The following is a 16,165-nucleotide window of genomic DNA, read 5'->3' as shown; positions in this document are numbered from 1 at the left end:
CTGATAAATGTTAATTTTGCTTTTATTTATCCACACGGCACTTTGCAAATTTGCCTCAAACTTTTTCAGATAGGTCAGGGAGGGAGCCGCCATCACCGCCTCCACCAGACCTGGATGACAACCACCCACACAGACAATCAGTCTGCCCCACCTCTCCAAAGTATTCATCAGCTCATCTGTCTGCACGGCGCCCCCTGGACATCTCCAGCTGCTGCGCTCATCAACACTGTCATGAATCAAGCCGACTGTGATTCTCCAAAATCTTTAGTCTTAAATTTGAAAATGAAGTCCGACACATTTTTAAAGAATGAAAAGCTAATACTTACCTAAAAACTGTAAGAAATCTAAATAATTTAAATGACACTTTTTCCACATTTTGTTATGTTACAGCATTGTTGCAAAATGAAGTAAATTGTTTGTTTTTTTTTCCCATCAAAATTCACTCATGCACAACACCACATAATGACAACATGAAAAAAGGTTTTTTGAAATTTTTGCAAATTTATTAAAAATAAAAAACTTAGAAATCACATGTCCATAAGTATTCACAGCTTCTGTGCAATACTTGCTGCAACTTTGGCAGCAATTTCAGCCTCAAGTATTCTTGAATATGATGTCACAAGCTTGGTGCACCTATCTTTGTACCGCTTGGTCCATTCCTCTTTGCAGCACCTCCCAAGCTCCACCAGGTTGGATGGGAAGCGTTTTTAGGTCAGATTCAGGTCTGGGCTCTGACTGGGCCACTCAAGGACAATCACAGAGTTGTCCTGAAGTCACTCCTTTGATATCTTGGCTGTGTGCTTAGGGTCATTGTCCTGGTGAAAGATGAACCGTCGCCCCAGTCTGAGGTGAAGAGCGCTCTGGAGCAGGTTTTCATCCAGGATGTCTCTGTACATTGCTGCATTCATCTTTCCCTCAATCCTGACTAGTCTCTCAGGTCCTGCTGCTGAAAAACATCCCCACAGCATGATGCTGCCACCACCATGCTTCACTGTAGGGTTGGTGCTTGGTTTCCTCCAAACATGACGCCAAAGAGTTCAATCTTTGTCTCACCAGACCAGAGAATTTTGTTTCTCATATTATATATATATATATTTGCAAAAAACAAACAAACAAACAAACAAAAAAAAAACAAAACAAACAAAAAAACAACTTTTTTCATGTTGTCATTATGGGGTATTGGGTGTAAGAAATGTTTTTTTGAGAAAAATCAATTAATTTAATTCATTTTGGAGTTAGGCTGTAACATAAAATGTGGAAAAAGTGAAGTGCTGTGAATTATTTCTGAATGCTGTGTCTATATATATGTATACTTGTTAAACAGTTGCCTTTATCACTTCTTTAAAGCTAAAGTGGAGACGATTTCATGCCATCTGGTGGATGTGTTGCATACTGCAGTTAAATGCCATTGTCTGTTCAGATTTTTTTTTCCCCTTCATATTCTTTATTTATGGGAATTTATGATCCCTCACCTTCTCTTGTGATAAGAAATATGAATGATTTTCAATTTTAAAAAAATGTGGATAATAAAACTTGTTAACGAGCTGTTTTTTGTTTGTTTGTTTGTTTGTTTGTTTTTGTTTTTTACTGGAGCAACAACTGATTCCTGTTTTGTTTGTTGTGTTTTTTTTTTCCTTCAGTCTGTGAGCCGTACTGTAAAACATGGAGGATGGAGTAAGTACTATACGTATGCCCCCTTTTTGAGCGACTGCATCAACATGGTGGCCTCCATGAGTGGATCTGAGCTCATCAAAGTCAACACTGTAGGATGCAGAGGCTAAAAAATTAAAAAGTTATTTGGGTATGATGTTCGGAAAAGGTGAAGATGCTGAGAAAATGTTGTGTTCACATCAAAATCGGTTCTAAAACATTTGAAACATGACTGTTCCTGAAATGTGGAGGACGTGTTGTTTGCACTGCGTCACGTGGCCGCTTTGTTTCTGGGAGAAGCATCATGAGAATAAAAGCCTGTAAGTACCTGTGAAGTCCTCTGTTTCCCGTGTGCAGTGCTGCTCTGATTTCCGGATGCTTCTGTGCTTTTTGTTTTTTGTGTTTTTTTTTTTTTTAATGTACAATGAGTGCGTCCCACAGTACCACACTGCAGGTGTAGACAGCAAATGTTCTTCATAATGATGGATCCTGTGAGAATCACTGCAACCACCCCCCGCAGCTGTGCAGAGCTTTTTAGCATCTTTTAGCTTCTAGTTTTGGTTTTATGGCACATTTACGACTCCTCATCTTTCAAACTGAGCTTCTATCACTCCAGGACTGATTTCCACGAACAAGCCCACATTACGTGACATGGCCAGTAGAAACGGCTAAAAAAGCCAAAGTCAGCAGAGATGTGGCACTGCCAGGTGTCAGGTGGCAGAAGACCTCAGATGACTTACTTGTTTTAGTCTCTGCTAGAAAAGTAAATATGCAAATGTGTGTCATAATTAAAGGCAATTGTTTTCCACAGGTGTGCAGATTTTTAGTTATTTTTGAGTTCTTTTGCCCCCTAGTGGCAACCAGCAAATTAAATATCTGCCATTAAATATTTAGTTTTAAACATGCAGTGGAACACAACTGAAATGTTAAACATGACTTGCATTTGCGTGTGTGTGTGTGTGTGTGTGTGTGTGTGTGTGTGTGTGTGTGTGTGTGTGTGTGTGTGTGTGTGTGTGTGTGTGTGTGTTTTCTCATGCATTTGCCAGATCAGGATTATATATATCAGTAGTGAAACAATATTCTGCAGATATTGTGATATTGATTTCACATCACCGAGCCGCTCTCTGTCCCCTCTTTCAGCAGCATGCTCCATTTCACACAGGGTCACGCTGCACGTGTCTCCTGCACACAGCAAAAGAGCAGCGCAAACTCCACGTTCACACAACCAAGCTACTTCAACGGGTACATGCACACGAGGACACACTGCAAATACTGCATTCACTTAAAGAATTTATGAAACATGTCCTGGCGCCAAACATCGTGTAGGTCTGCAGGCACTTTGTTTATTTTTCTTTTTTTGTGATTCCTGACATCACACAGCTGCTGCAGCACACACACACACACACACACACACACACACACACACACACACACACACACACACACACACACACACACACACACACACACAGGGGGAATAAGGGGCAAGAATCCACATGAGGGGGAACGAGGGGCAAAGAGCCATGTGGGGGGGGAACAAGGGGCAAAGAGCCACATGGGGGAACAAGGGGCAAAGAGCCACATGGGGGAACAAGGGGCAAGAATCCACATGAGAGGGAACGAGGGGCAAACAGCCACATGGGGGAGAACAAGGGGCAAAGAGCCACATGGGGGGGAACAAGGGGCAAGAATCCACATGAGAGGGAACAAGGGGCAAAGAGCCACATGGGGGAGAACAAGGGGCAAAGAGCCAGATAGGGGGAACAAGGGGCAAGAATTTACATGAGGGGGAACGAGGGGCAAAGAGCCACATGGGGGGAACAAGGGGCAAAGAACCACATGGGGGGAACAAGGGGCAAAGATCCACATGGGAGGGAACAAGGGGCAAGAATCCACATGAGGGGGAACGAGGGGCAAAGAGCCACATGGGGGAGAACAAGGGGCAAAGAGCCACATGTGGGAGAACAAGGGGCAAAGAGCCACATGGGGGAACAAGGGGCAAGAATCCACATGAGGGGGAACGAGGGGCAAACAGCCACATGTGGGAGAACAAGGGGCAAAGAGCCACATGGGGGGGAACAAGGGGCAAGAATCCACATGAGAGGGAACAAGGGGCAAAGAGCCACATGGGGGAGAACAAAGGGCAAAGAGCCAGATAGGGGAAACAAGGGGCAAGAATCCACATGAGGGGGAACAAGGGGCAAAGAGCCACATGGGGGGGAACGAGGGGCAAAGAACCACATGGGGGGAACAAGGGGCAAAGATCCACATGGGAGGGAACAAGGGGCAAGAATCCACATGAGGGGGAACGAGGGGCAAAGAGCCACATGGGGGAGAACAAGGGGCAAAGAGCCACATGGGGGGAACAAGAGGCAAAGAGCCACATGGGGGGGAACAAGGGGCAAGAATCCACATGAGGGGGAATGAGGGGCAAAGAGCCACGTGGGGGGGAACAAGGGGCAAGAATCTACATGAGGGGGAATGAGGGGCAAAGAGCCACATGGGGGAGAACAAGGGGCAAAGAGCCACGTGGGCTGATTGAGGGGCAAAGAGCCACATGGGGCGAACAAGGTGCAAATAGCCACATGGGGAGAATGAGGGGCAATAATCCACATGAGGGGGAACGAGGGGCAAAGAGCCACATGAGGGGCAACGAGCCACATGGGGGGAACGAGGGGCAAAGAGCCACATGGGGGAGAACAAGGGGCAAAGAGCCACATGGGGGGAACAAGGGGCAAGAATCCACATGAGGGGGAACAAGGGGCAAAAAGCCACATGGGTGGAATGAGGGGCAAAGAGCCACATGGGGGGAACGAGGGGCAAAGAGCCACATGGGGGGAACGAGGGGCAAAGAGCCACATGGGGGGAACCAGGGGCAAAGAGCCACATGGGGGGAACAAGGGGCAAGAATCCACATGAGGGGGGACGAGGGGCAAAGAGCCACATGGGGAAATGAGGCGCAAAGAGCCACATGGGGGGGGACTAGGAGCAAAGAGTCACATTGGGGGGAACGAGGGGCGAGGAGCCTCCTATGCAGCTTTCATTGCAGCTGATAATATATAAATGCATGCACACATGGATGCTGCTCGTAAATGAATAAACACATACATCAGTTTCAAAATCCAACACATTTGAATTTCAAATGCAACAGCACTTTTTCCCCCTTTTATGATGAGTCTCATTTCTCTTGTGGAGTTATAAAATGAGAGAAAAAAATTACAGGCGATGGAACAAACAAATGCTGTGAAGAATTTGAGATTATGGATTTGGATGGCACGCTCCCATCTAAATCAAAGCCGTGTTGGGGGGGGAGAGCACAGGGCTTGTTGCCACTGACAATTTCAATGTTTCCCGACTCCCCCCTCCCTTGTTTTTTCTCAGCGACAGGCCTGAATTGAGAAGCAGGGTGGAACAGGGCGTGAGCTCCTGGCAGAGGCTGAATTAAATAGTCACACTCCCTCTTTCTTTCCCTCTTTCCTTCTCTCTCTCTCTCATGCACTTTCTCTTTTTTTTCTGTGGCGTTTAAAATCAATTCATTCAGTGGACTGCTGACACAGCCCGGCCCAGAGAGCCCAGGATTTATGGCTCCCTCTAATGGGCATGCTCTGAAGCAAAGCCCTGCCGTCAGCACAATCCTGCCAGCCACTTGTCCGCCCGCTCCCTCGCTCCATCTCACATTTAAAGACGCAGGCACCCCTCCTCTTCCTGCTCCTCCTCACCACCCCTACTGGCACGATGGAAGAGCTAAAGTGCTGATGGGGACACATGCAGGGGTTCAAAATGGTACAAATCACAGTTCGGGTCGCCACCTGTCCCTTAAAATACAGAATTGTCCTTTATTTAACCATTAATTGTTGCGTCCTGTATTGTTCCCCTATTGCTCTGTATTTTCACAAATGTCCCTCACACACTCATCAAAACTTAATAATGAACAAAATGAAAGTACCGAGGACCCAGTGGGAGGTCAAGTACCACATCCAAAGAAACAAAAATGTTTGCAAATGTACAGACTAATGTACAGATGTAATGACTAAATGCTTTTTTCAGAATTAAATATACCACTCCTTGGGTGGTGGTAGTGGCCCTGAGGAGCCGCGGTGGGCGTCCTTTATTTTCATTTTTGAAAGGTGGCAACCCTAATCACAGTCCATCTGGATTTTGAATCCATTTTAAAGCTGTGGACTCACATTTGTTCTTAATGTTGTGTTATTACAATGACTAAAAATAAAAAAAATAATTAATTAATTTATCTATGGAATTAATTCACTGGCTTTTGTGCTCGGACGAGTGCCACTGTATATAACACCTCTGTAACCACGAGCTTCATGAGGTTTTTATGAATTCATATATTCATAACTGACTCGAATATCACAATATTCTGAAACAATTTATGGTCCAAGTAAAAAAAAAGTGATTAAAAACACGAGCCGATGAACTGAGCTGGAGTTAAAAAAGGATAATGGCCTGAATTGTGATGAAAACATGAAGCCCCTCCTCCGCCGACCATCGCAGCTCTTGATGTTAGGGTCTGTCTGAGTGACTGCATGTACGCCTGCGACGCCGTGTTTCCTCAATTTCCTCAATCTGCAAACAAATACAAACCTTCAGCCCTGCAGCTGCTAATGTGCATCCTTCTCCATATTCCTGCTCCGCTCCACAGGCTGCAGAGGCATTACGGGGCCCAGAATTAGCCTCCCATTACAGCCAGGCTCCAGATCCCACTAAAGTTAACCATAACTGACCATTTGGCACGGCTTCATTAGAAAGCTGTGCATGTAAAATCAAGATGTGGGCTCTGGCCATCACATTCAATCTGAAAGTACAATCCCCGCCTGGGCCAGATCCTCCGTCTTTAAGTTCAGCCTGCTCCTCGTTCCATAAAATATGATCTGATTAAAACAGATCACACACCTTGTTAGCAGAGCGTTTCATATTTGATGCCACAGTGTTTTAAGACGGCTGATCCCCTCCGTGATTCAAAGCGACTGTAGCCTTGTTCTTTGGCTTATTTGTGTAATATGTTCTGCTACATCAGAAGTCTTCTAAGCCAACATGCTCCCCTGCAGCGGAGCCAAAGATCAATACCCACACCTGTAAAAATAAATCAGCAGGGTTTTCTCCTTCATAGGAATCACTACCACGATAATCAGCCACGCCATAACATTTCTACCACGTGGGTGGAAAAATCCAACATGGGAATCTGATTTCATGTTGCAACCTGTTGGGAGAGCTGTCATTATCCAATCACCACAGTCTGCAAAAGAACTCACCCTACTCTCCGATGGCTCGATGAGTCTTTGTGGATGAATGAATTCAATTATAATCTCCACTTCATAATCTGACTGATGAGAGGGTGTTTCTGTTTACACATTTACACTTTGGTTAAAAAAAAAAAAAAAGACAGATAGATAGATAGATAGATAGATAGATAGATAGATAGATAGATAGATAGATAGATAGATAGATAGATAGATAGATAGATAGATAGATAGATAGATAGATAGATAGATAGATAGATAGATAGATAGATAGATAGATAGATAGATAGATAGATAGATAGATAGATAATTATGGGCATAGTCAATTTGAATGACAGCTGTTGAATAACAGCCAATGAGTGCAAAGCCCAACTAGCTAAAGCTGCTAGCAATGGTGGCTAGTCACAAAGAACTGACCATTTGTCATTTCTGAGCATTTTATTATGAATAACTGAGATAATGTGAAGACATCTAAGAAGTCTGTGCTCCATATCACTGAGTAAAATTTCCTTATTATTTATTTTGTAGATTAGCATTAATTAGCAGGTATTGACATCTTGGTGAGGTTATTGCCATAATTACTCCACAGTCACTGAAGCAAAGTGCAGGTTATATTTTTAATACATGAACCCAATCCACCTGTTCCAAAAAGCACATCCCAAACATGTCAAGCAAACATGTGAATCAAAGTTAGCCTCTGAGCTTTAGTTTGTTGGGAAATGTTTGAGTGGCATTTGCACCCCCCCCGAGGTCATGCTGGTCTTACCCATACTCCACGTTTTTGGCCATATTTGGGCACTTCCAAGATGGTGACATCCAGAGCCATCATATGTTACCTTTTCAGAAAGCCTGTTGGTGGCATCACGGCGGGTCGGTCCAGCGTATGTGCCGGCTAAACCTTCCACTGTGCTCGTGTGGGAATAACACTGGGTCACATGGCACAAAAAGGAAAATAACACTCCTTCATTTAGCGTGTGGCGCCAGTATAAGAGGGGAAAATGTAATGGCATGCTTGAGGAATGTAATTATCATTTAGTAAGTCCATGAGCTGTGTTTGACAGGAGCTGAACTGCGTGAAAAACTCATTTTCATTTTTCATATTATATCGTGATTGTATAAACATCCTTAACCAGTGGCCACAGCAGCAGCAAATTATTGCAAATTATCCCCATATTGCTAGTTTTTACCAGAGCCAAATGAACAAGCACTAGAATGGCAGCGTTTGTGCCGTAAATCAGCCGCACGCTGCACCTGGTGAAAAACAGCTGATGCAATTTGATTAAAGTGACATTAGAATGTTTTGATGAGCTCTTTGTTTTCATTTCTTTGTGGTTTATGCTCCTTTTCACTTCTTCATTCCATTCTACACCCACCGCTTCCAATGGGCGGTGACGGGGGAGACATAACACCCACCAGCTATAAGTTGGGGTGCAGGAGGTCCGTCCCTGGCAAGTCGCAACGGTGATCACAGCAATAATATAGAACTATAATCAAGCAATTAGACTAATGGAAAACATTCCTATTTCTCCCAGTATGCTGCAGCACGACGCACCGTGTGCCCCACGGCCCTCCCCACACAGATAACACTGGAGATGTGAAGTGAAGAGGAAGTAATGGCAGAGGCCCATTGATCCTCGCTGCCACCTGCTATATGGCTCCGCAAGGACAGGCGGTGAGGCAGAGGGCGGCATCTGGGGAAAGATCACGTCAGCTCCTCAGCTCTCAGGCATATGGATAAGAGTCTTTCTCTAGTCTTCCGCTACTTAACCATCCCACATTAGCACAATACAGCCGGACAGGGAGAATAAGGGCCGCTCGCCTCGTCTTTATTACAGGACGGGCACATTGGCACTGGGTGAGCGTGAAGCCGTTCTCTGTTTTAAAGGTGGTCGGGTGAGAAAAGGGTCACTCCGAGCGCCGCTGTGCCAAACCACAACCATCAACGTGAGTCTGAGTTTAAAGAAACCGGAGTTCAGAGCAGAAAAGAGCAAACATCCACCAACAACAAGAACCCAAATCCTCAAAATGTTTCTACCTTCAGTCACTTCAGGGTTGAAACGTCAGCTGCCAAGCAGTAAGTGTTTGAATTAAAGATACATTTAATTAAAGACGTGCGTGGAAGCTGACTCGGGTTTGGTGTTTGGTTTGACTAAGTGTCGCTGTGTAGGATGAGTCCTGAACCTGAAATGTTTCTTGGAGAAGTAAACGGAGCGAAACGTAGTGTGAGCAGAACCATAAATAAATGAGAGGTGGACTTTTCTTGTTTGTTTGTTTCCAAACTGTCTGCTCCTGTCAATGGGTGTAAAACTAAAGCTCAACATATCTTCAGCCAATCATCAAAGAACGTACATCCAAACGACATAATTTTATATGTACGCATTATGTGATAATCGCTAATTGATCATTAGTGATTTATTTGAATGAGAGAGCTACGAGAAAATGATCATTTCATAATTATATATGTAAGTAATTTTTTTTTTTTTGGCTTAAGTTCTCAAAGATGATTGATGGTTTGCAGCAGGTGGTACTGCATTGAATTAAGTCATGGCTGTGTGTGTGTGTGTGGCTGTGTGTGTGTGTGTGTGTGTGTGCACGCACACAAACAACTGCATGTGCATTTCACATGAAATATACTGAATCCAATTACATTCAAACATTCATCGGGAGCTACATGTGCAGACTCCAGCGCCACCTACCCAAGAGCGTACCCGAGTGGCACAAAATATTCTAATTAGTTATGTAATGATGACATGATTCCATTTTTTAAAATACAGTCAGCAGTTGAACAATGATGCAGTTTTTGTAACTGTGGTGTTATGTAAAAAAATGAAACATCAAGATGGACATGTTGTAGATTTTTAGCTTTAATTTGGGGGTTTAAAAAGTTATTACAAAAACCATTTCGGAATTACATACAACAAAATTTGTCATCTGCATCTAAACATTCTAATTACAGCTGGTGACCACGTGATTTGTGCACTTGGTTTCAGTGCAGAAGGTTCACAGTTCAAATCCCAGTCTTGCTATATTTCTCCATGTAATGTGGAGTTGGTTCAGGAAGGGCATCCGCTGTAAAACTTGTGCCAATTCAACCTGGAGCTCCACCTTGGATCTGTAGTGGTGCCCCAAGTGAAAACAGGGGAGCAGCTGAATGGGCTTACTTAATTAAAGTTAAACACAATCCAGCCACTAGGGACAGCATGCAGCCACAGTCCACAAACTCCAGACCGTAAATAAGTATGTTTTTGATTTGACAAATGCAGATCAAAAATATAAACATATCCAAGTCACGTAGTTTTTAAACTGTTATTATTTTCATTTAGAAATATTTCATTTCTATATTTTTATAGGATTTTCATCCAAGAAAACCTATCAGATCTGGTCTCCAGACTTCCACGTGCATCCTGGAAAGTTGAGGCTGAAATTTCACATCTTCATTTTAAGGAAATCCTTCTGTGTGTCCCTGCACTATGAATCTGTACAGCTCTTGAGAAAACAGACTAAAGATTCTCCAATCACAACCACAGAAGCCTAGATCCGCTTCAGAATTGTTATACATGTCTTGGTGGTTTCCCTCACCAGTCTTCTTCATGGTCATTCAGTTTTTGAGAATTGCCTCTTACAGACAGACAGGCAGACATACAGTATAATATCACACTGCTCCTGTTTCTTTATGATTCATGTAAGTAAAGACCCAGACATGCACAATGAAATGGGAATAATCATGTGTTCAATCCCTGACGTGACTCATGAAGCTGGCTGTGAAAGTGATAAATTCATCCTTAGATTTGTATTTAGCTTGTTTGTCCAATTTCTTATGGGCTCTGAACTGGAGATACAGTCTGTAATAAACAATGCTGTAATTCCTGAATGATTACTGAAGCCCCAAATTAAAGCTGAAAGTTGACACTGTGAGCACATCATGGTTATTTCATTTCCACTCCACTGTGGTGGTGTAAAGAGACAAAAGTAAAAAAAAAAAAAAAAATGAATATATAAATGAATCCAGATATGTGCAGACAATATGTGCACTACAATCCACATCAGATGCCCAAATCTCCACCCAGGACCAGGGCTGAAACTCGAGTTTGCATCTGTCTGTCAGTGCAGCCGTATGCGTAAATACATCACATTTCACCTCCGCACAGTCTGACGCCAAGCTTTTGGCTTTGACATTCATCACAATCAGCTGCAGCAGGAACTCAAAACACCTCAGTCTGCTTTCTACACCTTAGAACTGCATGTGGAAGGTCCAAGACTTTAACTAAAACTCCACCATCACATCCTTTGCCAAAACCATAAAACACATTGTTCGGTGACACTGTTCAGAGAAAGTGAGGCACATGTCGCATGCACATGGACCTCAACCATCTTTAAGGGTGCTTCTGAGTGCACGTCCTCCAAAGGACCATGACTTAAATCATGAAAACTTTCTGTTATGCCTCATTTTAAAGGAAGGAATCAAAGCAGTTGAAGAGGAGGTTTTACCATCAAACACATGCAGCTACAAATGTAGTTCACACGGGGATAAGAACATACTGGGGTTGAAAGGCTGACCTGCCCAGCTGGGGGTCTCCATGTACAGGTGAAAAGCCGGTCGGGCTGAAGCTGGAGTCACTCAACTTGCTGCTGCTGCCACAAGTGCAAATGAACTCTGCAGGAGAGAGAAAGAGAGAGAAACCTGATAAAACTGTTTGTTTCTGTAACATGGCAAAAAGACCTTACACCAAATAAACACCAGGTCTCTTGACTGACATGTGAAGTTGATAATAAGCAGGTTTTATGTCATTTACCCAAATGTTTTGACTGATGTTATTTGAATATAGCATTTCATATTGTTTTCAAAAATCAGTTTTATTATCAATTATATGAAAATAAAATGATTCCTATTAAACAGGTTATTGGAAGAGACTCAGAAAAAAATAAACAGAACATTAAAATCAGGAAATCCTCAGGATGCCACCTCCTGAACACAGTTTATTTAAACTTGAACTCACAGCAAATATAAGATTTCATTCAGCTTATGTACTTTTCTGAAACTAAACTCAGTCTCAAGGAACACTGGCAGCATGCCTTTCAGAGTAAAAGTATTTGCTGGGATGCTGGCATTAAACATTTTATTGTGAAATGGTGCAAGCAACATGAACTATCTTCTGTGTAACTTTGCTAACAGTAACATCAGCGAACCACACTTGATATTACAATCCCAATTCCAATGAAGTTGGGACGTTGTATAAAATGTAAATAAAAACAGAATACAATCATTTTTAAATCCTCTTCAACCTATATTCAATTCAAGTTTATCAGTTTGAACATTAAATATCTTGTCTTTGTGGTGTATTCAATTAAATATAGGTTGAAGAGGATTTGCAAATCATTGTATTCTGTTTTTATTTTACATTTTACACAATGTCCCAACTTCATTGGAATTTGGGTTGTACACTCAACAAAAATATAAACGCAACACTTTTGGTTTTGCTCCCATTTTGTATGAGATGAACTCAAAGCTCTAAAACTTTTTCCACATACACAATATCACCATTTCCCTCAAATATTGTTCACAAACCAGTCTAAATCTGTGTAGTGAGCACTTCTCCTTTGCTGAGATAATCCATCCCACCTCACAGGTGTGCCATATCAAGATGCTGATTAGACACCATGATTAGTGCACAGGTGTGCCTTAGACTGCCCACAATAAAAGGCCACTCTGAAAGGTGTAGTTTTGTTTTATTGGGGGGGGATACCAGTCAGTATCTGGTGTGACCACCATTTGCCTCATGCAGTGCAACACATCTCCTTCGCATAGAGTTGATCAGGTTGTCAATTGTGGCCTGTGGAATGTTGGTCCACTCCTCTTCAATGGCTGTGCAACGTTGCTGGATATTGGCAGGAACTGGTACACGCTGTCGTATACGCCGGTCCAGAGCATCCCAAACATGCTCAATGGGTGACATGTCCGGTGAGTATGCCGGCCATGCGAGAACTGGGACATTTTCAGCTTCCAAGAATTGTGGACAGATCCTTGCAACATGGGGCCATGCATTATCCTGCTGCAACATGAGATGATGTTCTTGGATGTATGGCACAACAATCAATCAATTTTTTTTTATATAGCGCCAAATCACAACAAACAGTTGCCCCAAGGCGCTTTATATTGTAAGGCAAGGCCATACAATAATTATGTAAAACCCCAACGGTCAAAACGACCCCCTGTGAGCAAGCACTTGGCCACAGTGGGAAGGAAAAACTCCCTTTTAACAGGAAGAAACCTCCAGCAGAACCAGGCTCAGGGAGGGGCAGTCTTCTGCTGGGACTGGTTGGGGCTGAGGGAGAGAACCAGGAAAAAGACATGCTGTGGAGGGGAGCAGAGATCGATCACTAATGATTAAATGCAGAGTGGTGGCATACAGAGCAAAAAGAGAAAGAAACAGTGCATCATGGGAACCCCCCAGCAGTCTACGTCTATAGCAGCATAACTAAGGGATGGTTCAGGGTCACCTGATCCAGCCTAACTATAAGCTTTAGCAAAAAGGAAAGTTTTAAGCCTAATCTTAAAAGTAGAGAGGGTGTCTGTCTCCCTGATCTGAATTGGGAGCTGGTTCCACAGGAGAGGAGCCTGAAGCTGAAGGCTCTGCCTCCCATTCTACTCTTACAAACCCTAGGAACTACAAGTAAGCCTGCAGTCTGAGAGCGAAGAGCTCTATTGGGGTGATATGGTACTACGAGGTCCCTAAGATAAGATGGGACCTGATTATTCAAAACCTTATAAGTAAGAAGAAGAATTTTAAATTCTATTCTAGAATTAACAGGAAGCCAATGAAGAGAGGCCAATATGGGTGAGATATGCTCTCTCCTTCTAGTCCCCGTTAGTACTCTAGCTGCAGCATTTTGAATTAACTGAAGGCTTTTTAGGGAACTTTTAGGACAACCTGATAATAATGAATTACAATAGCCCAGCCTAGAGGAAATAAATGCATGAATTAGTTTTTCAGCATCACTCTGAGACAAGACCTTTCTAATTTTAGAGATATTGAGTAAATGCAAAAAAAGCAGTCCTACATATTTGTTTAATATGCGCTTTGAATGACATATCCTGATCAAAAATGACTCCAAGATTTCTCACAGTATTACTAGAGGTCAGGGTAATGCCATCCAGAGTAAGGATCTGGTTAGACACCATGTTTCTAAGATTTGTGGGGCCAAGTACAATAACTTCAGTTTTATCTGAGTTTAAAAGCAGGAAATTAGAGGTCATCCATGTCTTTATGTCTGTAAGACAATCCTGCAGTTTAGCTAATTGGTGTGTGTCCTCTGGCTTCATGGATAGATAAAGCTGGGTATCATCTGCGTAACAATGAAAATTTAAGCAATACCGTCTAATAATACCGCCTAAGGGAAGCATGTATAAAGTGAATAAAATTGGTCCTAGCACAGAACCTTGTGGAACTCCATAATTAACTTTAGTCTGTGAAGAAGATTCCCCATTTACATGAACAAATTGTAATCTATTTAGTCACCTGCGTCGGCTGGATAATGGCAAACACTGTTACTGGAGTTGCGTGCAGTAAGCGTCCAGCGTCCACCTGTGCCAGTATCTGAGCTGTGTGTTTCAGGCAACTGTACTAAGTGATCAGAATTTTGGCTCTCTGTTGGGACTGTTTACACAGAGACTGCTACCTGCTGCTTTGGACTTGAACTAACAGTCTTTTTCAAGACTTTTTTACTTTTTTACCTTTTAATTTTTTTTTTTACTTTTTTACTGTGCTCCAACGCCTAAGGAAGACCTCTAACGGTCGAAACATCGCGACGGAGCACTTTTATCAGCTAACTTTCATTAGCGTTGGCAAGCTAACTAGCTTGCTAACGCTTTCATTTTTATTTTTTTATTTTTTTTATTTTTATTTTATTTTAGCACCGTTGTCGTGCGTTCGCTGTTGTCGTGCGTTGCCTGTGCTGCTTCATGGCCTGTTTGGTGCCTTGATTGGGGCACTCCTTCTGCTGAATCACCTCTGGATTATTTGCACAATATTCACTTTGTGTGTTTTTGGGAATCCGCTAGCTTAGCGCAGCTACTAGCTCTTAGCCGGTTTAGCATGGCGGCTTCTCCTGTCTCTCCCGTACTTTTCTGCTCTGGGTGTGAAATGTTTAGTTATTCCTCAGCCTCCTTTAGCAGTAACGGTACTTGTAATAAGTGCAGTTTATTCGTAGCTTTGGAGGCCAGGCTGGGCGAATTGGAGGCTCGGCTCCGCACCGTGGAAAATTCTACAGCTAGCCAGGCCCCTGTAGTCGGTGCGGACCAAGGTAGCTTAGCCGCCCCCCTGGCAGATCCCGTGCAGTCGGGAAAGCAGGCTGACTGGGTGACTGTGAGGAGGAAGCGTAGCCCTAAACAGAAGCCCCGTGTACACCATCAACCCGTTCACATCTCTAACCGTTTTTCCCCACTCGACGACACACTCGCCGAGGATCAAACTCTGGTTATTGGCGACTCTGTTTTGAGAAATGTGAAGTTAGCGACACCAGCAACCATAGTCAATTGTCTTCCGGGGGCCAGAGCAGGCGACATCGAAGGACATTTGAAATTGCTGGCTAAGGCTAAGCGTAAATTTGGTAAGATTGTAATTCACGTCCGCAGTAATGACACTCGGTTACGCCAATCGGAGGTCACTAAAATTAACATTAAATCGGTGTGTAACTTTGCAAAAAACAATGTCGGACTCTGTTGTTTTCCTCTGGGCCCCTCCCCAATCAGACCGGGAGTGACATGTTTAGCCGCATGTTCTCCTTGAATTGCTGGCTGTCTGAGTGGTGTCCAAAAAATGAGGTGGGCTTCATTGATAATTGGCAAAGCTTCTGGGGAAAACCTGGTCTTGTTAGGAGAGACGGCATCCATCCCACTTTAGAGGGAGCAGCTCTCATTTCTAGAAATCTGGCCAATTTTTTTGGATCCTCCAAACTGTGACTGTCTAGCGTTGGGACCAGGAGGCAGAGCTGTGGTCTTATACACCTCTCTGCAGCTTCTCTCCCCCTGCCATCCCCTCATTACCCCATCCCCGTAGAGACGGTGCCTGCTCCCAGACCACCAATAACCAGCAAAAATCTATTTAAGCATAAAAATTCAAAAAGAAAAAATAATATAGCACCTTCAATTGCACCACAGACTAAAACAGTTAAATGTGGTCTATTAAACATTAGGTCTCTCTCTTCTAAGTCCCTGTTGGTAAATGATATAATAATTGATCAACGTATTGATTTATTCT

General features: G+C 43.3%; 1 protein-coding gene across 1 annotated transcript in view; it reads right to left on the bottom strand.

The window, feature by feature from the left end:
• rbfox3a (RNA binding fox-1 homolog 3a) overlaps nucleotides 1-16,165 on the bottom strand; it is a 1,755,711-nt gene that overhangs the window by 861,232 nt on the left and 878,314 nt on the right. Inside the window, exon 5 of the mRNA XM_034190050.1 lies at nucleotides 11,448-11,562. Within this exon, the coding sequence (XP_034045941.1) occupies nucleotides 11,448-11,487 (40 nt within the window). The 5' untranslated portion in view covers nucleotides 11,488-11,562. The remainder of the gene's footprint in view (nucleotides 1-11,447; nucleotides 11,563-16,165) is intronic.

This window comes from Thalassophryne amazonica, chromosome 16 (genome assembly GCF_902500255.1).
Source record: "Thalassophryne amazonica chromosome 16, fThaAma1.1, whole genome shotgun sequence".
NCBI lineage: Eukaryota > Metazoa > Chordata > Actinopteri > Batrachoidiformes > Batrachoididae > Thalassophryne > Thalassophryne amazonica.
The sequence above is the reverse complement of the archived record's forward strand: the minus strand, read 5'-3'. Positions and strand labels throughout refer to the sequence as shown.